At 37.9% G+C, this 24,479-nt stretch overlaps 1 protein-coding gene across 1 annotated transcript; it reads left to right on the forward strand.

The window, feature by feature from the left end:
- The first annotated feature begins 22,721 nt into the window (after positions 1-22,721).
- LOC109027420 (olfactory receptor 2B6-like) lies at positions 22,722-23,666 on the forward strand. The gene has a single exon (XM_019030268.1). It carries the CDS (start codon positions 22,722-22,724, stop codon positions 23,664-23,666), a length of 945 nt encoding a protein of 314 aa, XP_018885813.1.
- Positions 23,667-24,479: the final 813 nt, after the last annotated feature.

The raw sequence follows: 24,479 nt of genomic DNA on the forward strand, positions 1-24,479 counted from the left end.
CTTAAATGTCCCTGTCTGACAGCTTTGAAGAGAGTGGTGGTTCTCCCAGCACGCAGCTTGAGAACTGAGAACGGGCAGACTGCCTCCTCAAGTGGGTCCCTGACCCCCAAGTAGCCTAACTGGGAGGCATCCCCCAGTACGGGCGGACTGACACCTCACACGGCCGGGTACTCCTCTGAGACAAAACTTCCAGAGGAACGATCAGGCAGCAGCATTTGCGGTTCACCAATATCTGCTGTTCTGCAACCACTGCTGCTGATACCCAGGAAAACAGGGTCTGGAGTGGACCTCCAGCAAACTCCAACAGACCTGCAGCTGAGGGTCCTGACTGTTAGAAGGAAAACTAACAAACAGAAAGGACATCCACACCAAAAACCCATCTGTACGTCACCATCATCAAAGACCAAAGGTAGATAAAACCACAAAGATGGGGAAAAAACAGAGCAGAAAAATTGGAAACTCTAAAAATCAGAGCGCCTCTCATCCTCCAAAGGAATGCGGCTCCTCACCAGAAACGGAACAAAGCTAGAGGGAGAATGACTTTGACAAGTTTAGAGAAGAAGTCTTCAGAAGATCAAACTACTCCAAGCAAAAGGAGGAAGTTGAAACCAAAGGCAAAGAAGTTAAAAACCTTGAAAAAAAAATCGGATGAATGGATAACTAGAATAATCAATGCAGAGAAGTCCTTAAAGGACCTGATGGAGCTGAAAACCACGGCACGAGAACTACCTGATGAATGCACAAGCCTCAGTAGCTGATGTGATCAACTGGAAGAAAGGGTATCAGTGATGGAAGACGAAATGAATGAAATGAAGCGAGAAGAGAAGTTTAGAGAAAAAAGAATAAAAAGAAACGAACAAAGCCTCCAAGAAATATGGGACTATGTGAAAAGACCAAATCTACGTCTGATTGGTGCACCTGAAAGTGACAGGGATAATGGAACCAAGTTGGAAAACACTCTGCAGGATATCATCCAGGAGAACTTCCCCAATCTAGCAAGGCAGGCCAACATTCAAATTCAGGAAATACAGAGAATGCCACAAAGATACTCCTTGAGGAGAGCAACTCCAAGACACATAATTGTCAGATTCACCAAAGTTGAAATGAAGGAAAAAATGTTAAGGGAAGACAGAGAGAAAGGTCAGGTTACCCACAAAGGGAAGCCCATCAGACTAACAGCGGATCTCTCGGCAGAAACTCTACAAGCCAGAAGAGAGTGGGTGCCAGTATTCAACATTCTTAAAGTAAAGAATTTTCAACCCAGAATTTCATATCCAGCCAAGCTAAGCTTCATAAGTGAAGGAGACATAAAATCCTTTACAGACAAGCAAATGCTGAGAGATTTTGTCACCACCAGGCCTGCCCTAAAGGAGCTCCTGTAGGAAGCACTAAACATGGAAAGGAACAACCGGTACCAGCCACTGAAAAAACATGCCAAATTGTAAAGACCATCAAGGCTAGGAAGAAACTGCATCAACTAACAAGCAAAATAACCAGCTAACATCATAATGACAGGATCAAATTCACATATAACAATATTAACCTTAAATGTAAATGGGCTAAATGCACCAATTAAAAGACACAGACTGGCAAATTGGATAAAGAGTCAAGACCCATAAGTGTGCTGTATTCAGGAAACCCATCTCACATGCAGAGACACACATAGGCTCAAAATAAAGGGATGGAGGAAGATCTACCAAGCAAATGGAAAACAAAAAAAGGCAGGGGTTGCAATCCTAGTCTCTGAAAAACCAGACTTTAAACCAACAAAGATCAAAAGAGACAAAGAAGGCCATTACATAATGGTAAAGGGATCAATTCAACAAGAAGAGCTAACTATCCTAAATATATATGCACCCAATACAGGAGCACCCAGATTCATAAAGCAAGTCCTTAGAGACCTACAAAGAGACTTAGACTCCCACACAATGATAATGGGAGACTTTAACACCCCACTGTCAACATTAGACAGATCAACGAGACAGAAAGTTAACAAGGATACCCGGGAATTGAACTCAGCTCTGCACCAAGCGGACCTAATAGACATCTACAGAACTCTCCACCCCAAATCAACAGAATATACATTCTTTTTAGCACCACACCACACCTATTCCAAAATTGACCACATAGTTGGAAGTAAAGCACTCCTCAGCAAATATGAAAGAACAGAAATTATAACAAACTGTCTCTCAGACCACAGTGCAATCAAACTAGAACTCAGGATTAAGAAACTCACTCAAAACCACTCAACTACATGGAAACTGAACAACCTGCTCCTGAATGACTACTGGGTACATAATGAAATGAAGGCAGAAATAAAGATATTCTTCGAAACCAGCAAGAACAAAGACACAACATACCAGAATCTCTGGGACACATTTAAAGCAGTGTGTAGAGGGAAATTTATAGCACTAAATGCCCACAAGAGAAAGCAGGAAAGATCTAAAATTGACACCACAACATCACAATTAAAACATCTAGGGAAGCAAGAGCAAACACATTCAAAAGCTAGCAGAAGGCAAGAAATAACTAAGATCAGAGCAGAACTGAAGGAAATAGAGACATAAAAAACCCTTCAAAAAATCAATGAATCCAGGAGCTGGTTTTTTGAAAAGATCAACAAAATTGATAGACCACTAGCAAGACTAATAAAGAAGAAAAGAGAGAAGAATCAAATAGATGCAATAAAAAATGATAAAGGGGATATCACCACCAATCCCACAGAAATACAAACTACCATCAGAGAATACTATAAACACCTTTGCACAAATAAACTAGAAAATCTAGAAGAAATGGATAAATTCCTCAACACATACACCCTCCCAAGACTAAACCAGGAAGAAGTTGAATCTCTGAATAGACCAATAACAGGCTCTGAAATTGAGGCAATAATTAACAGCTTACCAACCAAAAAAAGTCCAGGACGAGATGGATTCACAGCCGAATTCTACCAGAGGTACAAAGAGGAGCTGGTACCATTCCTTCTGAAACTATTCCACTCAATAGAAAAAGAGAGAATCCTCCCTAACTCATTTTATGAGGCCAGCATCATCCTGATACCAAAGCCTGGCAGAGACACAACCAAAAGAGAGAATTTTAGACCAATATCCTTGATGAACATTGATGCAAAAATCCTCAGTAAAATACTGGCAAACTGAATCCAGCAGCACATCAAAAAGCTTATCCACCATGATCAAGTGGGCTTCATCCCTGGGATGCAAGGCTGGTTCAATATACGCAAATCAATAAATGTAATCCAGCATATAAACAGAACCAAAGACAAAAACCACGTGATTATCTCAATAGATGCAGAAAAGGCCTTTGACAAAATTCAACAACACTTCATGCTAAAAACTCTCAATAAATTAGGTATTGATGGGACGTATTTCAAAATAATAAGAGCTATCTATGACAAACCCACAGCCAATATCATACTGAATGGGCAAAAACTGGGAGCATTCCCTTTGAAAACTGGCAGAAGACAGGGATGCCCTCTCTCACCACTCCTATTCAACATAGTGTTGGAAGTTCTGGCCAGGGCAATTAGGCAGGAGAAGGAAATAAAGGGTATTCAATTAGGAAAAGAGGAAGTCAAATTGTCCCTGTTTGCAGACGACATGATTGTGTATCTAGAAAACCCCATTGTCTCAGCCCAAAATCTCCTTAAGCTGATAAGGAACTTCAGCAAAGTCTGAGGATACAAAATCAATGTTCAAAAATCACAAGCATTCTTATACACCAATAACAGACAAACAGCCAGCCAAATCATGAGTGAACTCCCATTCACAATTGCTTCAAAGAGAATCAAATACCTAGGAATCCAACTTACAAGGGATGTGAAGGACCTCTTCAAGGAGAACTGCAAACCATTGCTCAATGAAATAAAAGAGAATACAAACAAATGGAAGAACATTCCATGCTCATGGGTAGGAAGAATCAATATTGTGAAAATGGCCATACTGCCCAAGCTAATTTATAGATTCAATGCCTTCCCCATCAAGCTACCAATGACTTTCTTCACAGAATTGGGAAAAACTACTTTAAAGTTCATATGGAACGAAAAAAGAGCCCGCATTGCCAAGTCAATCCTAAGCCAAATGAACAAAGCTGGAGGCATCATGCTACTTGACTTCAAACTATACTACAAGGCTACAGTAACCAAAACAGCATGGTACTGGTACCAAAACAGAGATATAGAACAATGGAACAGAACAGAGCCCTCAGAAATAATGCCGCATATCTACAACTATCTGATCTTTGACAAACCTGACAAAAACAAGCAATGGGGAAAGGATTCTCTATTTAATAAATGGTGCTGGGAAAACTGGCTAGCCATATGTAAAAGCTGAAACTGGATCCCCTCCTTACACCTTATACAAAAATTAATTCAAGATGGATTAAAGACTTCAATGTTAGACCTAAAACCAGAAAAACCCTTGAAGAAAACCTAGGCAATATCATTCAGGACATAGGCATGGGCAAGGACTTCATGTCTAAAACACCAAAAGCAATGGCAACAAAAGCCAAAATGGACAAATGGGATCTAATTAAACTAAAGAACTTCTGCACAACAAAAGAAACTACCATCAGAGTGAATAGGCAACCTACAGAATGGGAGAAAATTTTTGCAACCTACACGTCTGACAAAGGGCTAATATCCAGAATCTACAGTGAACTCCAACAAATTTACAAGAAAAAAACAAACAACCCCATCAAAAAGTGGGTGAAGGATATGAACTGACACTTCTCAAAAGAAGACATTTATGCAGCCAAAAAACACATGAAAAAATGCTCATCATCACTGGTCATCAGAGAAATGCAAATCAAAACCACAATGAGATACCATCTCACACCAGTTAGAATGGCAATCATTAAAAAGTCAGGAAACAACAGGTGGTGGAGAGGATGTGGAGAAATAGGAACACTTTTACACTGTTGGTGGGACTGTAAACTAGTTCAACCATTGTGGAAGTCAGTGTGGCGATTCCTCAGGGATCTAGTACTAGAAATACCATTTGACCCAGCCATCCCATTACTGGGTATATACCCAAAGGATTATAAATCATGCTGCTAGAAAGACACACACACACATATGTTTATTGCGGCACTATTCACAATAGCAAAGACTTGGAACCAACCCAAATGTCCAACAATGATAGACTGGATTAAGAAAATGTGGCACATACACACCATGGAATACTATGCAGCCATAAAAAATGATGAGTTCATGTCCTTTGTAGAGTCATGGATGAAGCTGGAAACCATCATTCTCAGCAAACTATCACAAGGACAAAAAACCAAACACCGCATGTTCTCATTCATAGGTGGGAATTGAACAATGAGAACACGTGGACACAGGAAGGGGAATATCACACACGGGGGACTGTTGTGGGGTGTGGTGACGGGGGAGGGATAGCATTAGGTGATATACCTATTGCTAAATGATGAGTTAATGGGTGCAGCACACCAACATGGCACATGTATACATATGTAACAAACCTGCACGTTGTGCACATTTACCCTAAAACTTAAAGTATAATAATAATAAAATTTTAAAAAAAGTAATGTTCAAGTTTATTTGTGTATGAAATTCTAATACCGTCCAGAGAGAGTTCATGCTGCTTCAAAATAATTTTAAGTGTAATTCTACAAATAAACCATTTATATCAACAAAAAATAAATAAAACCATAAAATTTTAAAAATAAAGAGATGAGTAATGAAGATAATCTTATTAGGTAAGATGTTGGTTTATTTCATTTCATATTCTAAGCACATTTTTTTCATAATGGAATTATGCTCTACATGCACTCCTCAGGAAACTTCCCAGGAAGGTCATCATAATGCTGTTGTTTTGTGCTCATTATTGTTACAAATTCAAAAAATGTAAAACATATGACAAGAAATATACCCAATAAAGATATTTATGGTGCAAACAAATCCCTCTTCCACTCCTTACTCCATCTCACTATTTGCCATTTTTCACTTTTCTGAAGATATTCTTTACACATATTAGTGTATGTGGGGTAGTTGTGTAGGTGTTCATGTGTTTTAATAGATACATTTATTTATATATGCATATTGATAGGTTAGTAGATAACATCCTGTGTCATCTTATAGATACCATCCTGTAACTTTTTTCTCCTTAAATATATCAATTCTCTAACTACAGACTTGCCTCGCTATTTTTAATAAATGCAAAATATTACGTTATGAAGATGTGTTTAACAACTTCAGGACTGGTAGTCATTTATGAGATGTGTAGCTCTTTGCTAATGCAAACAACACTGCAACAAAGGTCTTTGTACACCCACTTCTGAATGAATATGTGCAAATTTGTGTCAAGTGAATACTTTTATGTATCAAATACATTAATAATTTAAGGCCTTTAAGTGATCTTAGGTCTTTTGCCTCATATTTCTACATTTAAATTTTTATTGTTTTGAAATTAAAGATAGGAATTTATTTATTTTTTTCCTGATTTTAAATCAGTTAGCACACACACACCCCATTGAAACGTTCTGCCTTTACCTAATGATATGAAATTACTCCTTCATGGTAAAGTAAATCTCCATACACATTTGGGTTCATTTCTGAAACCTGATATGAAATGCTTTCAAAAACCTTGCTTCGTATTATTTATTTGAGAGCAAGTTAATTTATTAGTTTTGATGACTATACTTTTTAAAATAAAGAAATGCAAAGTCTGGTATTTAAGCTTATCTGTCCAAGAAGACTGATTAAGTATTTATACACAGTCTTAGCGTTTTCATGTCTATTATTTTTCCTACTATTCCAGAAAGATTGTAACAGAAAAAAAAGGCTAATATAATGGAGATAGTGGGCCAGAATATATGTTGAATTACAACTTCAACCTTCACCCTGAGGGGCCTAGATTAGTTATGCTCAATAACTTGGAGGAGGAAAAACTAGATCAAATTTGGAAGCATTGGTTTGTGTTCCTAGTCTACCTGTCTGTAATCTTGAGAAACTTTGATTTTCTGAGTTTTGGAATTGTCATCAGCTAAATATGAATAATGAAAATGTATTTTCCTAATTTATATAGTGACAATGTTATCCAATGAATCAATATGCCTTTTGTTTGTAAAGTATCTTATACAATACATTAAGTGAGAATGAGGAAACACTATAGGAAGAAATAGGAAAAAAATCATATTTTAAACTTACATTATTTTAACGAGTGCATGAAGTTGTCATATCTTTATCAGAATAATAAGTACATGTGAAGGAGAAATTTACCTATTTCATAATCCATATTTAAAAAATCACCTTGACATTGGCTCTGTTTAAGTGATGGATTACATTTATTGATTTGTGTATGTTGAACCAGCCTTGCATCCCAGGGATGAAGCCGATTTGATTATGGTGGATAAGCTTTTTGATGTGCTGCTGGATTCAGTTTGCCAGTATTTTATTGAGGATTTTCACATCGATGTTCATCAGGGATATCGGCCTGAAATTTTCTCTTTTTGTTGTGTTTCTGCCAGGTTTTGGTATCAGGATGATGCTGGCCTCACAAAATGAGTTAGGGAAGATTCCGTCTTTTTCTATTGTTTGGAATAGTTTCAGAAGGAATGGTACCAGCTCCTCTTTGTACCTCTGGTAGAGTTCGGCTGTGAATCTGTCTGATCCTGGGCTTCTTTTTTGGTTGGTAGGCTATTAATTACTGCCTGAATTTCAGAACTTGTTATTGGTCTATTCAGGGATTCGATTTCTTCCTGGTTTAGTCTTGGGAGGGTGTATGTGTCCAGGAATTTATCCATTTCTTCTAAATTTTCTAGTTTATTTGCATAGAGTTATTTATAGTATCCTCTGATGGTAGTTTGTATTTCTGTAAGATCAGTGGTGATATCCCCCTTATCATTTTTTGTCGTGTCTATTTGATTCTTCTCTGTTTTCTTCTTTATTAGTCCAGTTAGTGGTCTATTTTGTTAAGCTTTTCAAAAAACCAGCTCCTGGATTCATCGATTTTTTGAACAGTTTCTTGTATCTATCTCCTTCATCTCTGCTCTGATCTGTTATTTCTTGTCTTCTGCTAGCTTTTGAATTTGTTTGATCTTTCTTCTCTAGTTCTTTTAATTGTGATGTCAGGTTGTTTATTTTAAAGGCCTTCAATAAAATTCAACACCTCTTCATGCTAAAAACTCTCAATAAACTAGGTATTGATGGAACGTGTCTCAAAATAATAAGAGCTATTTATGACAAACCCACAGCTAATATCATACTGAATGGGCAAAAGCTGGAAGCATTCACTTTGAAAACCAGCACAAGACAAGAATGCCCTCTCTCACCACTCCTATTCAACATAGTATTGGAAGTTCTGGTCAGGGCAATCAGGCAAGAGAAAGAAATAAAGTGTATTCAAATAGGAAGGCAGGAAGTCAAATTGTCTCTGTTTGCAGATGACATGTTGTATATGTAGAAAACCCCATCATCTCAGACCTAAATCTCCTTAAGCTGAAAAGCAACTTCAGCAAAGTCTTAGGATACAAAATCAATTTGCAAAAATCACAAGCATTCCTATACACCAATAATAGACAAACAGAGAGCCAAATCATGAGCAAACTCCCATTCACAATTGCTACAAAGAGAATAAAATACCTAGGAATACAACTTACAAGGAATGTGAAGGACCTCTTCAAGGAGAACTCCAAACCACGGCTCAAGGAAATAAGAGAGGACACAAACAAGTGAAAAAACATTCCATGTTAATGGATAGGAAGAATCAATATCGTGAAAATGGACATACTGCCTGAAGTAATTTAGAGATTCAATGCTATCCCCATCAAGTTACTATTGACTTTCTTCACAGAATTAGAAAAAAACTACTTTAAATTTCATATGAAACCAAAAAAGAGCCCATATAGCCAAGACAATCGTAAGCAAAAATAACAAAGCTGGAGGCATCATGCTACCTGACTTCAAACTATACTACAAGGATACAGTAACCAAAACAGCATGGTACTGATACCAAAACAGATATATAGACCAATAGAACAGAACAGAGGCCTCAGAAATAATGCCACACATCTACAGCCATCAGATCTTTGACAACCCTGACAAAAACAAGCAATGGGGAAGGGATTTCATATTTAATAAATGGTGTTGGGAAAACTGGCTAGCCATATGCAGAAAACGGAAACTGGATCCCTTCCTTACACCTTATAAAAAAATTAACTCAAGATGGATTAAAGATTTAAATGTAAGACCCAATATCATAAAAACTCTAGAAGATAACATAGACAGTACCATTCATGACATAGGCATGGGCAAAGACATCATGACTAAAACACCAAAAGCAATGGCAACAAAAGCCAAAATAGACAAATGGGATCTAATTAAACTAAAGAGCTTCTGCACAACAAAAGAAACTATCATCAGAGTGAACAGTTAACCTACACAATGGAAGAAAATTTTTGCAATCTATCCATCTGACAAAGGACTAATATCCAGAATCTACAAATAACTTAAACAAATTTACAAGAAAAAAAACAACCCCATCAAAAAGTGGGTGAAGAATATGAACAGACACCTCTCAAAAGAAGGCATTTATGTGGTCAACAAACATATGAAATGAAGCTCATCATCATTGGTCATTAGAGAAATGCAAATCAAAACCACAATGAGATACCATCTCATGCCAGTTAGAATGGTGATCATTAAAAAGTCAGGAAACAAGAGAGGCTGGAGAGAATGTGGAGAAATAGGAATGCTTTTACACTGTTGGTGGGTATGTAAATTAGTTCAACCATTGTGGAAGACAGTGTGGTGATTTCTGAAGGACTAGAACCAGAAATACCATTTGACCTAGAAATCCCATTACTGGATATATACCCAAAGGATTATAAAACATTCTACTATAAAGACACATGCACATATATGTTTATTGCAGCACTATTTACAATAGCAAAGACTTGGAACCCAAATGCCCATCAGTGATAGACTGGATAAGGAAAATGTGGCACATATACACCATGGGATACTATGCTGCCATAGAAAACAATGAGTTTATGTCCTTTGCAGGGACATGGATGATGCTGGAAGCCATGATTCTCATTAACTAACACAGGAACAGCAAACCAAACACTCCTTGTTCTCACTCATAAATGGGAGTTGAACAATGAGAACACATGGACACAGTGAGGGGAACATCATACATTGGGGCCTGTTAGAGGGTGGGGTGCATTAGGAGAAACACCTAATGTAGATGACGGGTTGATGGGTGCAGCAAACCACCATGGCATGTGTGTACCTATGTAACAAACCTGCACGTTCTGCACATGTATCCCAGAACTTAAAGTGTAATGAAAAAAATCATCTTGGCAACCATGAGATGTAGTCTTGCTTGAATTAATTTTCTTTCTTCTTAGATGACTCTCCAAACTTACATGCCCAAAGTTTGTATTTTGTTAGAAACATTTTCTTGGTTTCTTATGTGGCATACTCATTTTCTAGTCCCTCTGGTTATTTTCCCCTGGACATGTTGGCAGCAGTAGAGGCTAATTATTTTGAATCTCGGAGGCTTAAACGGAAGTATGAGAGTGAGGCAGTAATGGCATGAAAGCTCCCTGAAGAGCTATGTATTCTATGGATGGCCATCAGTTGGAGTTGGTTTCTTGAGATTGACCCTTCAGTAGGTCAGAGAGAGCTGGGTTGATGTTAAAGAGGGCTGAGAAGAAATTCAAACAACAAACTGGTCTGAGGATCATGTTTGGGCCCCAGGTCAGTCTTCCAGGACTCCGTATCTCCATGTCACATTCCAGACAAACTGATGGATTACAACCCAGCATCAGGTAGATGTTGAAGGGATTTGGAGAAGGAACATTAATTAAAGTTGTCATCACTTCATGGAGTAGGCTGAAGGGAGCACTTAGGAGTAGAACTATAAAATAAAAATTTTTTTAAATGTAAAAAGGTTTATTCTACAAGCCACATACATTTTTGTTTGAGTGAACAATAAGCTTATGAAAAGTATACTGATGTAGGATTCAAAATATTGTATTATTCAAATCTTTTCTTCTGAATTTACTAGATCTATAAACTTGAGCAAGTCCTACAACTTCTTGGTGCCTGCGTTTCCTCTCTTCTGTTATATAAAAAAATCGTTCTTACTTTAGAGGCATATTATAAGAAGAAAACAAACATACTTGTATGAAAGCAATTATATACTTAAAATTTAAGTTTATGGATAGAAAATTTGATATGAACTATCTGGTGTTTGCCAATCTTTGTTAAACACTATTCTATTATTAGGAGACTGATGGAAAAATATGTGTTACCAATCATGTTATTTACCTTTGAAACTTTATATTTTCATTTAAGTATTTTTAGGTGTACCTTTTTTAAACCACTTTTCTAGACTGAAACTGCTATTTCCATTACAAAGATTGTAGCTATTAAGATGTTGATTTTTGAGAAAATTTAGCTCTGAAAGGCCTACCACTCAGATAAATCAAAGGTTGTTTAAATCCATTAGCTGGGTGTGGTGGTGCACACCTGTAATTCCAGCTGCTCTGGAGGCTGAAACAGGAGAATCGTGTGAACCTGGGAAGCGGAGGTTGCAGTGAGCTGAGATCACATCACTGCACTCCAGCCTGGGTGGCAGAAGAAGACTCTGTCTCAAAAACAAAAACAAAAACAAACAACAACAAAAAGTTGTTTAAATCTATGACAATTTAGAACAAGGGAATCTGATAGCATGGAATTAAAACTATAGCAAAAGTTCTTACAAAGTAACATTAAGAGGAAGTATATAAATTAAGTCAGGTGGAATGAAAATCTAAATATTGTTTCAGTTTTGTTTATTAACATATTATATTAGAGCCATGCTTAGAAAGTTAATGAACAGTGTATTAGGATGTAAACATTTAAAATAATGGGCTTCATGTGTTCTTAAACCATGTGGTCAGATACTTCTACTCTGCTCACCCTTCGTTTTTTTGTGCACCCCATTTGCCAGAGATCTATAGATTCTTCTATCTCCCAGCTCCAGTTTTTCACCCTCAAGGGGATTATTAGCCTGTTTTTAACTTTTGATTTAGGCAAATTCCATATTATTCTTATACAGTCAGAAAGGCAAGAACTCCCTGCATCCTTTCTAGACATTTAAACTGAATTACTGAATTTAGTCTTAGATCTTTCATTTTTATTTTCTATTTTTCTTCCATTTATTTTTATATTCATATATTTGACAGCTACTTCTGTGACTATTACTATGTATCAGACAAAAATTTACCATCTTTATGTACTTCTTTTTTCTCTTATTTTTTTCTTTCCTTTCCATTTTTCTTCTCTCTTAACTCTACTTTCTGAGTTTATCTACTGCTATTATTTCCTTATTACTCATTTTACCTCTATTTCCTATAAATTTTCAATATTTAAGCACAAATGAAGTATATGGAAAACCAGGGGAACAGGCTACATATACTTCTTTAATAACTTTACTGTTTTCCTCGGGTAAAGTATACAATTAATTTTATTCATAACTTTCCAAACTTATCCCAGAAACTTAATAGTACTTAATAGAACTTAATAGAAACAAATAGCTGTGCCTACTGGAAGAGAAGCAGTAGAAAAATATAAAGATTGTGAAAATGTTATTACTAATTTTGAAATGTAGGAAAAGAAACGCAGCTTTCTTCAGATTTAGAACATTATCTGAGTTCTAACTAAATGAGATTCTGAAAAAGACTCTAGCAAGAAAACAATCCAGACAGAATGAAGGTACCATTCCAAAATTGTCTTTTTAGGATTTTAATTGGACAAGGAATTACTTAAATACTGATTAAGAAGTATTTTTTTTTTATACTTTAAGTTTTAGGGTACATGTGCACATTGTGCAGATTAGTTACATATGTATACATGTGCCATGCTGGTGCGCTGCACCCACTAACTCATCATCTAGCATTAGGTATATCTCCCAACGCTATCCCTCCCCCCTCCCCCACCGCACCACAGTCCCCAGAGTGTGATATTCCCCTTCCTGTGTCCATGTGATCTCATTGTTCAGTTCCCACCTATGAGTGAGAATATGCGGTGTTTGGATTTTTGTTCTTGCGATAGTTTACTGAGAATGATGATTTCCAATTTCATCCATGTCCCTACAAAGGACATGAACTCATCATTTTTTATGGCTGCATAGTATTCCATGGTGTATATGTGCCACATTTTCTTAATCCAGTCTATCATTGTTGGACATTTGGGTTGGTTCCAAGTCTTTGCTATTGTGAATAATGCTGCAATAAAAATACATGTGCATGTGTCTTTATAGCAGCATGATTTATAGTCCTTTGGGTATATACCCAGTAATGGGATGGCTGGGTCAAATGGTATTTCTAGTTCTAGATCCCTGAGGAATCACCACACTGACTTCCACAATGGTTGAACTAGTTTCAGTCCCACCAACAGTGTAAAAGTGTTCCTATTTCTCCACATCCTCTCCAGCACCTGTTGTTTCCTGACTTTTTAATGATCACCATTCTAACTGGTGTGAGATGGTATCTCATTGTGGTTTTGATTTGCATTTCTCTGATGGCTAGTGATGATGAGCATTTTTTCATGTGTTTTTTGGCTACATAAATGTCTTCTTTTGAGAAGTGTCAGTTCATCTCCTTCACCCACTTTTTGATGGGGTTGTTTGTTTTTTTCTTGTAAATTTGTTGGAGTTCACTGTAGATTCTGGATATTAGCCCTTTGTCAGATGAGTAGGTTGCGAAAATTTTCTCCCATTTTGTTGGTTGCCTATTCACTCTGATGGTAGTTTCTTTTGCTGTGCAGAAGCTCTTTAGTTTAATTAGATCCCATTTGTCAATTTTGTCTTTTGTTGCCATTGCTTTTGGTGTTTTGGACATGAAGTCCTTGCCCATGCCTATGTCCTGAATGGTAATGCCTAGGTTTTCTTTTAGGGTTTTTATGGTTTTAGGTCTAACGTTTAAATCTTTAATGCATTTTGAATTGATTCTTGTATAAGGTGTAAGGAAGGGATCCAGTTTCAGCTTTCTACATATGACTAGCCAGTTTTCCCAGCACCATTTATTAAATAGGGAATCCTTTCCCCATTGCTTGTTTTTCTCAGGTTTGGCAAAGATCAGATAGTTGTAGATATGCGGCATTATTTCTGAGGGCTCTGTTCTGTTCCATTGATCTATGTCTCTGTTTTGGTACTAGTACCATGCTGTTTTGGTTACTGTAGCCTTGTAGTATAGTTTGAAGTCAGGTAGTGTGATGCCTCCAGCTTTGTTCTTTTGGCTCAGGATTGACTTGACGATGCGGGCTCTTTTTTCGTTCCATATGAACTTTAAAGTAGTTTTTTCCAATTCTGTGAAGAAAGTCATTGGTAGCTGGATGGGGATGGCATTGAATCTATAAATTACCTTGGGCAGTATGGCCATTTTCACAATATTGATTCTTCCTACCCATGAGCATGGAATGTTCTTCCATTTGTTTGTGTCCTCTTTTATTTCATTGAGCAGTGGTGTGTAGTTCTCCTTGAAGAGGTCTTTCACATCCCTTGTAAGTTGGATTCCTAGGTATTTTATTCTCTTTGAAGCAATTGTGAATGGGAGTTCACTCATGATTTGGCTGGCTGTTTGTCTGTTGTTGGTGTATAAGAATGCTTGTGATTTTTGCACATTGATTTAGTATCCTGAGACTTTGCTGAAGTTCCTTATCAGCTTAAGGAGATTTTGGGCTGAGACAATGGGGTTTTCTAGATATACAATCATGTCGTCTGCAAACAGGGACAATTTGACTTCCTCTTTTCCTAATTGAATACCCTTTATTTCCTTCTCCTGCCTAATTGCCCTGGCCAGAACTTCCAACACTATGTTGAATAGGAGTGGTGAGAGAGGGCATCCCTGTCTTCTGCCAGTTTTCAAAGGGAATGCTCCCAGTTTTTGCCCATTCAGTATGATATTGGCTGTGGGTTTGTCATAGATAGCTCTTATTATTTTGAAATACGTCCCATCAATACCTAATTTATTGAGAGTTTTTAGCATGAAGTGTTGTTGAATTTTGTCAAAGGCTTTTTCTGCATCTATTGAGATAATCATGTGGTTTTTGTCTTTGGCTCTGTTTATATGCTGGATTACATTTATTGATTTGCGTATATTGAACCAGCCTTGCATCCCAGGGATGAAGCCCACTTGATCATGGTGGATAAGCTTTTTGATGTGCTGCTGGATTCAGTTTGCCAGTATTTTATTGAGGATTTTTGCATCAATGTTCATCAAGGATATTGGTCTAAAGTTCTCTTTTTTGGTTGTGTCTCTGCCTGGCTTTGGTATCAGAATGATGCTGGCCTCATAAAATGAGTTAGGGAGGATTCCCTCTTTTTCTATTGATTGGAATAGTTTCAGAAGGAATGGTACCAGTTCCTCCTTGTACCTCTGGTAGAATTCGGCTGTGAATCCATCTGGTCCTGGACTCTTTTTGGTTGGTAAGCTATTGATTATTGCCACAATTTCAGCTCCTGTTATTGGTCTATTCAGAGATTCAACTTCTTCCTGGTTTAGTCTTGGGAGAGTGTATGTGTCGAGGAATTTATCCATTTCTTCTAGATTTTCTAGTTTATTTGCGTAGAGGTGTTTGTAGTATTCTCTGATGGTAGTTTGTATTTCTGTGGGATCGGTGGTGATATCCCCTTTATCATTTTTTATTGTGTCTATTTGATTCTTCTCTCTTTTTTTCTTTATTAGTCTTGCTAGCAGTCTATCAATTTTGTTAATCCTTTCAAAAAACCAGCTCCTGGATTCATTGATTTTTTGAAGGGTTTTTTATGTCTCTATTTCCTTCAGTTCTGCTCTGATTTTAGTTATTTCTTGCCTTCTAGCTTTTGAATGTGTTTGCTCTTGCTTTTCTAGTTCTTTTAATTGTGATGTTAGGGTGTCAATTTTGGATGTTTCCGGCTTTCTCTTGTGGGCATTTAGTGCTATAAATTTCCCTCTACACACTGCTTTGAATGTGTCCCAGAGATTCTGGTATGTTGTGTCTTTGTTCTCGTTGGTTTCAAAGAACATCTTTATTTCTGCCTTCATTTCATTATGTACCCAGTAGTCATTCAGGAGCAGGTTGTTCAGTTTCCATGTAGTTGAGCGGCTTTGAGTGAGATTCTTAATCCTGAGTTCTAGTTTGATTGCACTGTGGTCTGAGAGATAGTTTGTTATAATTTCTGTTCTTTCACATTTGCTGAGGAGAGCTTTACTTCCAACTGTGTGGTCAATTTTGGAATAGGTATGGTGTGGTGCTGAAAAAAATGTATATTCTGTTGATTTGGGGTGGAGAGTTCTGTAGATGTCTATTAGGTCCGCTTGGTGCAGAGCTGAGTTCAATTCCTGGGTATCCTTGTTGACTTTCTGTCTCGTTGATCTGTCTAATGTTGACAGTGGGGTGTTAAAGTCTCCCATTATTAATGTGTGGGAGTCTAAGTCTCTTTTTAGGTAACTCAGGACTTGCTTTATGAATCTGGGTGCTCCTGTATTGGGTGCATGTATATTTAGGATAGTTAGCTCTTCTTGTTGAATTGATCCCTTTACCATTATGTAATGGCCTTCTTTGTCTCTTTTGATCTTTGTTGGTTTAAAGTCTGTTTTATCAGAGACTAGGATTGCAACCCCTGCCTTTTTTTGTTTTCCATTTGCTTGGGAGATCTTCCTCCATCCCTTTATTTTGAGCCTATGTGTGTCTCTGCACATGAGATGGGTTTCCTGAATACAGCACACTGATGGGTCTTGACTCTTTATCCAATTTGCCAGTCTGTGTCTTTTAATTGGAGCATTTAGTCCATTTACATTTAAAGTTAATATTGTTATATGTGAATTTGATCCTGTCATTATGATGTTAGCTGGTGATTTTGCTCGTTAGTTGATGCAGTTTCTTCCTAGTCTCGATGGTCTTTACATTTTGGCATGATTTTGCAGCGGCTGGTACCAGTTGTTCCTTTCCATGTTTAGCGCTTCCTTCAGGAGCTCTTTTAGGGCAGGCCTGGTGGTGACAAAATCTCTCAGCATTTGCTTGTCTGTAAAGGATTTTATTTCTCCTTCACTTATGAAGCATAGTTTGGCTGGATATGAAATTCTGGGTTGAAAATTCTTTTCTTTAAGAATGTTGAATATTGGCCCCCACCCTCTTCAGGCTTGTAGGGTTTCTGCCGAGAGATCCGCTGTTAGTCTGATGGGCTTCCCTTTGAGGGTAACCCGACCTTTCTCTCTGGCTGCCCTTAACATTTTTTCCTTCATTTCAACTTTGGTGAATCTGACAATTATGTGTCTTGGAGTTGCTCTTCTCGAGGAGTATCTTTGTGGCATTCTCTGTATTTCCTGAATCTGAACGTTAGCCTGCCTTGCTAGATTGGGGAAGTTCTCCTGGATAATATCCTGCAGAGTGTTTTCCAACTTGGTTCCATTCTCCCCATCACTTTCAGGTACACCAATCAGACGTAGATTTGGTCTTTTCACATAGTCCCATATTTCTTGGAGGCTTTGCTCATTTCTTTTTATTCTTTTTTCTCTAAACTTCCCTTCTCGCTTCATTTCATTCATTTCATCTTCCATTGCTGATACCCTTTCTTCCAGTTGATCGCATCGGCTCCTGAGGCTTCTGCATTCTTCACGTAGTTCTCGAGCCTTGGTTTTCAGCTCCATCAGCTCCTTTAAGCACTTCTCTGTATTGGTTATTCTAGTTATACATTCTTCTAAATTTTTTTCAAAGTTTTCAACTTCTTTGCCTTTGGTTTGAATGTCCTCCCGTAGCTCAGAGTAATTTGATCGTCTGAAGCCTTCTTCTCTCAGCTCGTCAAAGTCATTCTCCATCCAGCTTTGTTCCGTTGCTGGTGAGGAACTGCGTTCCTTTGGAGGAGGAGAGGCGCTCTGTGTTTTAGAGTTTCCAGTTTTTCTGTTCTGTTTTTTCCCCATCTTTGTGGTTTTATCTACTTTTGGTCTTTGATGATGGTGATGTACAGATGGGTTTTCGGTGTGGTTGTCCTTTCTGTTTGTTAGTTTTCCTTCTAACAGACAGGACCCTCAGCTGCAGGTCTGTTGGAATACCCTGCCGTGTGAGGTGTCAGTGTGCCCCTGCTGGGGGGTGCCTCCCAGTTAGGCTGCTCAGGGGTCAGGGGTCAGGGACCCACTTGAGGAGGCAGTCTGCCCGTTCTCAGATCTCCAGCTGCGTGCTGGGAGAACCACTGCTCTCTTCAAAGCTGTCAGACAGGGACATTTAAGTCTGCAGAGGTTACTGCTGTCTTTTTGTTTGTCTGTGCCCTGCCCCCAGAGGTGGAGCCTACAGTGGCAGGCAGGCCTCCTTGAGCTGTGGTGGGCTCCACCCAGTTCGAGCTTCCGGGCTGCTTTGTTTACCTAAGCAAGCCTGGACAATGGCGGGCGCCTCTCCCCCAGCCTCGCTGCCACCTTGCAGTTTGATCTCAGACTGCTGCGCTAGCAATCAGCGAGATTCCGTGGGTGTAGGACCCTCCGAGCCAGGTGTGGGATATAGTCTCGTGGTGCGCCGTTTTTTAAGCTGGTCTGAAAAGCGCAATATTCGGGTGGGAGTGACCCGATTTTCCAGGTGCGTCAGTCACCCCTTTCTTTGACTCGGAAAGGGAACTCCCTGACCCCTTGTGCTTCCCAGGTGAGGCAATGCCTCGCCCTGCTTCGGCTCGCACACGGTGCGCGCACCCACTGGCCTGCGCCCACTGTCTGGCACTCCCTAGTGAGATGAACCCGGTACCTCAGATGGAAATGCAGAAATCACCCGTCTTCTGCGTCGCTCACGCTGGGAGCTGTAGACTGGAGCTGTTCCTATTCGGCCATCTTGGCTCCTCCCAAGAAGTATTCTTCTATAAGAAATCCTACAACACAGAAGAAGTCTTCCTTTGACCATGATAGATAAGGCAAAATTTGATTCAGAAATATATATGTAAAGATAAAATTGTTTCTCAGTATTGAATCAAAATATATTCATATAATAATCTTCTAATAAACTGGCAGAGATATGTGTTCCATTTCTTTGGGGATACAATACAAAATGTAATCATATATATATATATATATATATATATATATATTTTTTTTTTTTTTTTTTTTTTTTGAGATGGAGTCTCGCTGTCTCCCAGGCTGGAGTGCAGTGGTGCCATCTCGGTTCACGGCAAGCTCCGCCCCCTCCGGGTTTACGCCATTCTCCTGCCTCAGCCTCCCGAGTAGCTGGGACTACAGGCGGCCGCCACCACACCCGGCTAATTTTTTTTTGTATTTTGAGTGGAGACGGGGTTTCACCTTGTTCGCCAGGATGGTCTCGATCTTCTGACCTCATGATCCTCCCGCCTCGGCCTCGCAAAGTGCTGGGATTGCAGGCGTGAGCCACCGCGCCTGGCCGTAATCATATTTTTAAGGCTCTATTCCTAAAGACTCACTGTCCCAGGTGAGAAATGGGAGAAGAAAGGAATTGGATAGCACCAGTTTGAATGAAGAGTGGCATTATAGAGATACAAAATCACAAGGTTTAAAAAAGGAGATGTCCCAGAAGTTTCTAGAATCACTTCTATGTAATTTTCCTACTAATATTGCAGCTACTGCTTTTGTGTTGTATGTGGTCTTTTATAAATTTTTTTTTAAATTTACAAAGGAAATATACATTTAATTGTCATTAAAGTACTATGGAGTTTATATGCAAGTATTTTAATTCTCTTGATCTGGTTGAACAAACCAGGTCACAAGGGTATGAAGTGACATACTTAAAGTCCATTCATTTTTAGTAAGTAAAATAAATGTATTTATTGGTTAATTAGTTACATCAATTTGAGAATTAGCAATAAAACCGTAAAACTGCCAATGGGGCATATTTTAACTCTGCTTTGACCTCTTGGGCTCTGAATTAGTAAATGATGTATATGGGTTTGGTTGTGATGAAATATCAGTGAAACTGATTGAGGTCATAGGTGAAAAATAATGTTATCAAAATGCTAATGTAATCCAGGAATAACATATCAGAGCACCAAAGGAAAAAGCTTCATGATTGCTGGTTTCAACTAAATTGAAATTGATTAACATGTATTAAATATCTATTATATTTAACATATACTCATGTCTAAAAGTCACGTGCTGACTCTTTTCAAAGAGTGTGTAATCGATATAGTCAGGAAAACATATCGAGTACAAAAAAGACAGAAAAAAATCTCTATCTCTCCCATATATAGATATATATCTATATATGAGTATATATGTATATCATGAAAAAATTATCAAATCATATATACATGATATATATGATATATCTGATATATCATATATATGATATATCATGTATATATGTCATATTTATAAATTAGTATATCATCAAGAAATTACAAATAAAATGCTCTGGACGACCAGTAAGAAAGGAGAGCAGGAAATACTTAAGGACATTTTTATATTTGAGATGATCCTTACAGGATACATAACAACAATGGCATTTCACGTCAGCATAAATACAAGGGGTCAAGGGGGAAGGTCACGAGTTTGGTTGGATCAGTGAATATGTCTGCATTGGTTCAAGCGATTGTTATATGAGGCCTGAGTCCAAGGTTGCATTTTAATATAATGTGTCAGAATATGGAAAGCCGCTGAATAATTTTGAATTGAAATGTACATGGCCACATTTTAACGATGGAAAGACTGTTCTCCAAACGAGCTAGGTTGTTTTGAAGATGAGAGAAAAATTGTAAGTAAGAATACCAGTTTGAAAGCTAGAGATCATGGGACACTGAACTATTTTCTGTACGTCTGCCTTAATGTTTTTAGATAGATACAGATTTAATAGATAGATTTGAGAGACAATGGTAAAGAAGAAATTACTCCAGCTGACATCTTATGTGACATGTATGCAATTATAATTCAAAGAGAATGATGACCTCTGCATACCAAAAGAATTGTTATTCTATAAGCAAATGAAGAAATTAGAAGTGTTAATGGCTGGATACTAAAATCAGTTTTGAATTTAGTGATTCTTATGTTTAGCTGTGAAGCAAGTTTTTATCCCTATCATTTCTCACTGTCACTCATTTCATTCACACGGATACCATAACTCAGATGACACGATTTGAAAAACAGAGCGGGCCAACTAAGTACATGAACCCTACTAAGTCAGGATCACAAGAAGAATATGACATACGGCAACTGAGAGGATCAGAAAAGTAAATAGAGGATCCTGAGCTGATTTCAGAGCAGTCACATTTTGTTTACTATCCTCTAATAAATATTTGTTTATTGTTACAAATATCATTATAAACTGCATAAATGCATAAAAATAAAACAACTCTAATACATCTGGGTATTCATAATTAGGTAAGTATATAATAATTGTTAATAGTCATTGAATTATTAGTATATGACAAGAACTGAGCTATGTTTGCAATGTACACTCTATTCCTTAATTTGTACACTAGTTCTATGAGATGGGTATAATTATGCTTATTTGAAAGATGAGAAAATTGAAGCACACAAAGATTAAATGACATCTCCAAAGTCACACAGCTAATGAATGGAATGTCTGGGATTTGGAGGAAATCCCAGTCTTTTATAAATGTCTTTTATAAAACAACTAGAGAAAAACACAAGAGAAATTTACTAAAAGGTAAGAGTCAAACAAAAAAAGAAATTTGGGATTGTAGGGAATGGAAAAATTTGCAATTGGAGTTATTCTTTAGAAATTATATGATAAAGGAATTGTGTAATTTGGGTGGGCAAAGAGCAGGATAGAGGCATTTTTGGTGTAAAAAATAGTATCAGTAATTAGAAAATATGAGAATAAAGAAGGGAGAGAGAGGGAAAATGATTAAGTTTATATGTGCTGAGAATGATCCTGAGAGATTACAAATTCATATACATCCTCAAATTTCAAGGATTCAAATATTTAAAACTCTTTCTGGTGATTTCTTCCAGAGATTAAAATTTCATCAAATGTATCCAGATATTTTTAAAGTTGCATTTTCACAGCAAACAAATTTCTAAGGACTGATTTTTGTGTGTGTGTGTAATTTTGTTTGTTTTTTTTGGCTTTTTTCTCCCTATTTTTAAATGTTCTGAGTAGGACTAGCATTAAAGCTTGGAAGGGGTAAAACGAGTTGTGGCACTCCATCCTTTTATCATGCAGACTTTATAAAGTGCTCCAGTTCTTATGGTGTTTTCTGACCAGGATCTGTACCAAGCGGATGAACATGCCAAGATGTCTTCGTTCTCCCTGGCTGCACATCCTCCTGTAGTCTTCATGCAGGCCTTCGTTTAACCTGTTTTTGGGAAGTTCTGCCTTTTCCTTCTATTTTAATCTACACTCTGTTGCCACCATTACATATCCATGACATATAGAGTTGATGGTAGTATACTAAAACTTTTTCGAAGAGAAGATATGAAAACCCAAATGGAGTGAATAGCTAACCAGAAGACATATATTAAATAAGCAAAATTCCCAACTATGTTGCTGGTGTGGTATTTATTCTTTTCTCAGTAATCTTTCAATATTACATTGATGATGTTGTCTCCACATTTCGTCATAATCAGGATGTAGATGCAAATGACATTTTACTGTAATAAAGATACAGATGCAGATTAGAGCAAAAATGAAAATTTCATCTTGGCATCTCTGATCTCTAATTCTCAGTGGCTTCCTCCTACTGTTGATGTCTATCCCTAACTGTGGGTATTTAGAGGTCTCAGCTGGAATTTCACCTCCCAGTGCTAACATGTGGATCAACAATCAAAGCTCGCTAGATGATTTTATCCTATTGGGATTTTCTGACCGTCCCTGGCTAGAGACACCCCTCTTTATAATCTTTCTGGTGGCCTACATCTTTTCCCTATTTGGAAATATCTCCATTATCCTAGTTTCCCATCCGGATCCCCAGCTTGACAGTCCCATGTACTTTTTTGTCTCCAATCTATCCTTTCTGGACCTCTGCTATACCACCAGCACTGTCCCACAGATGCTGGTCAACCTCTGGGGACCAGAAAAGACCATTAGCTATGGGGGTTGTGTTGCCCAACTCTATATATTTTTGGCCCTGGGTTCTACTGAATGCATACTTCTAGCCATCATGGCCTTTGACCGTTACGCTGCCATTTGCAAGCCCCTTCACTACCCAGTCATCATGAACCATAGACGCTGTATCCACATGGCTGCTGGCACTTGGATCAGTGGCTTTGCTAACTCCCTTGTCCCGTCCACTCTCACAGTGGTGGCCCCAAGATGTGGACAGAGGGTGTTGGACCATTTCTTCTGTGAAGTTCCAGCCCTTTTGAAACTAGCCTGTATTGATATTCGTGTGAATGAAATGGAGCTCAATGTACTAGGCGCTTTGCTTCTCCTGGTGCCACTCACCCTCATCCTGGGCACTTATGTGTTCATTGCTCAGGCAGTAATGAGAATCTGCTCTGCTGAAAGTCGCTGGAAGGCTTTCAATACCTGTGCCTCACATTTGCTGGTGGTCTCCCTCTTCTGCTTCACAGCCATCAGCATGTATGTCCAGCCTCTCTCTAGCTATTCTCATGACTGGGGGAAGATCATGGCTCTCTTTTATGGCATTGTCACACCCACCCTCAACCCATTCATCTACACATTGAGAAACAAGGATGTGAAAGCTGCCCTGAGAAGGTCACTGACTAAAGAGTTTTGGATTAAGACAAGATGATCTCTGAAAAGAAGTCCTAAGAAGCAAGGATAGATGTGTTTGACTTTCAAAAAGATGTTGGACATGGAACTGATGAGGGAACAGTATCAAGTGACACAAAGTTTACAAGTGGAACAAGACTAAGAAAAAAACAATTAACTCTTGGTAAAATCTACACAGCATTTTTTCACTTACGAGACTATCTGCTTTACAATATTGAATTCCATCAAGTCAGTCTTTTTTCTCCCTATTCCTAATGACTAGTTAATCTAGTTAAAGTAAGGGAAAATGGCATAATAGCTAGAGAAAAAGATACTGAGAAAGTTTAGGAAATATATTTAGCATGAATTGTTTATAAATGAATCCCAATTAAATTAGAAATGATCCCAACTCTTAGAAAAACATGCCAGTACTATCGTGAGTTAATTTTGATCAACACGTATTGCCACCATTTAGCCATCTTCTAACATTCGATGTCCAATTATATCACCCTCAAATGCTTTTGTAAGGTCTCAGAGGCAAGTAAAATCAAGAGACAATTAGTTCAAAAACATTAAGATGGAATTATGGAAAGAGAAATTAATGAACAAATTTAGAGGTGATGATTTTAAATATATTTTTTTTGCCATGAATTCTTTTAAATACAAATTGTTTTGCCATAAATGTTTTGCCTTAGTCAATCTTATGCTCTTGTGGTACACAACAATGAGGCCTAGGTCAATGCAAATAGAACTTACTCTGGGGGGAAAGATGAACAGTGAGATGCTTTGGACAGTGATCAGCAGGGGAAAAACCTGAGGTGGAAAAAATTCTAATTTAGGGACACAAACTCAG

This window comes from Gorilla gorilla, chromosome 5 (assembly GCF_029281585.2).
Source record: "Gorilla gorilla gorilla isolate KB3781 chromosome 5, NHGRI_mGorGor1-v2.1_pri, whole genome shotgun sequence".
Lineage (NCBI taxonomy): Eukaryota > Metazoa > Chordata > Mammalia > Primates > Hominidae > Gorilla > Gorilla gorilla.

What these genes read in the sequence shown, in the direction of transcription:
- LOC109027420 (XM_019030268.1), top strand. Translation starts at nt 22,722, where the DNA reads ATGTGGATCAACAATCAAAGCTCGCTAGATGATTTTATCCTATTGGGA.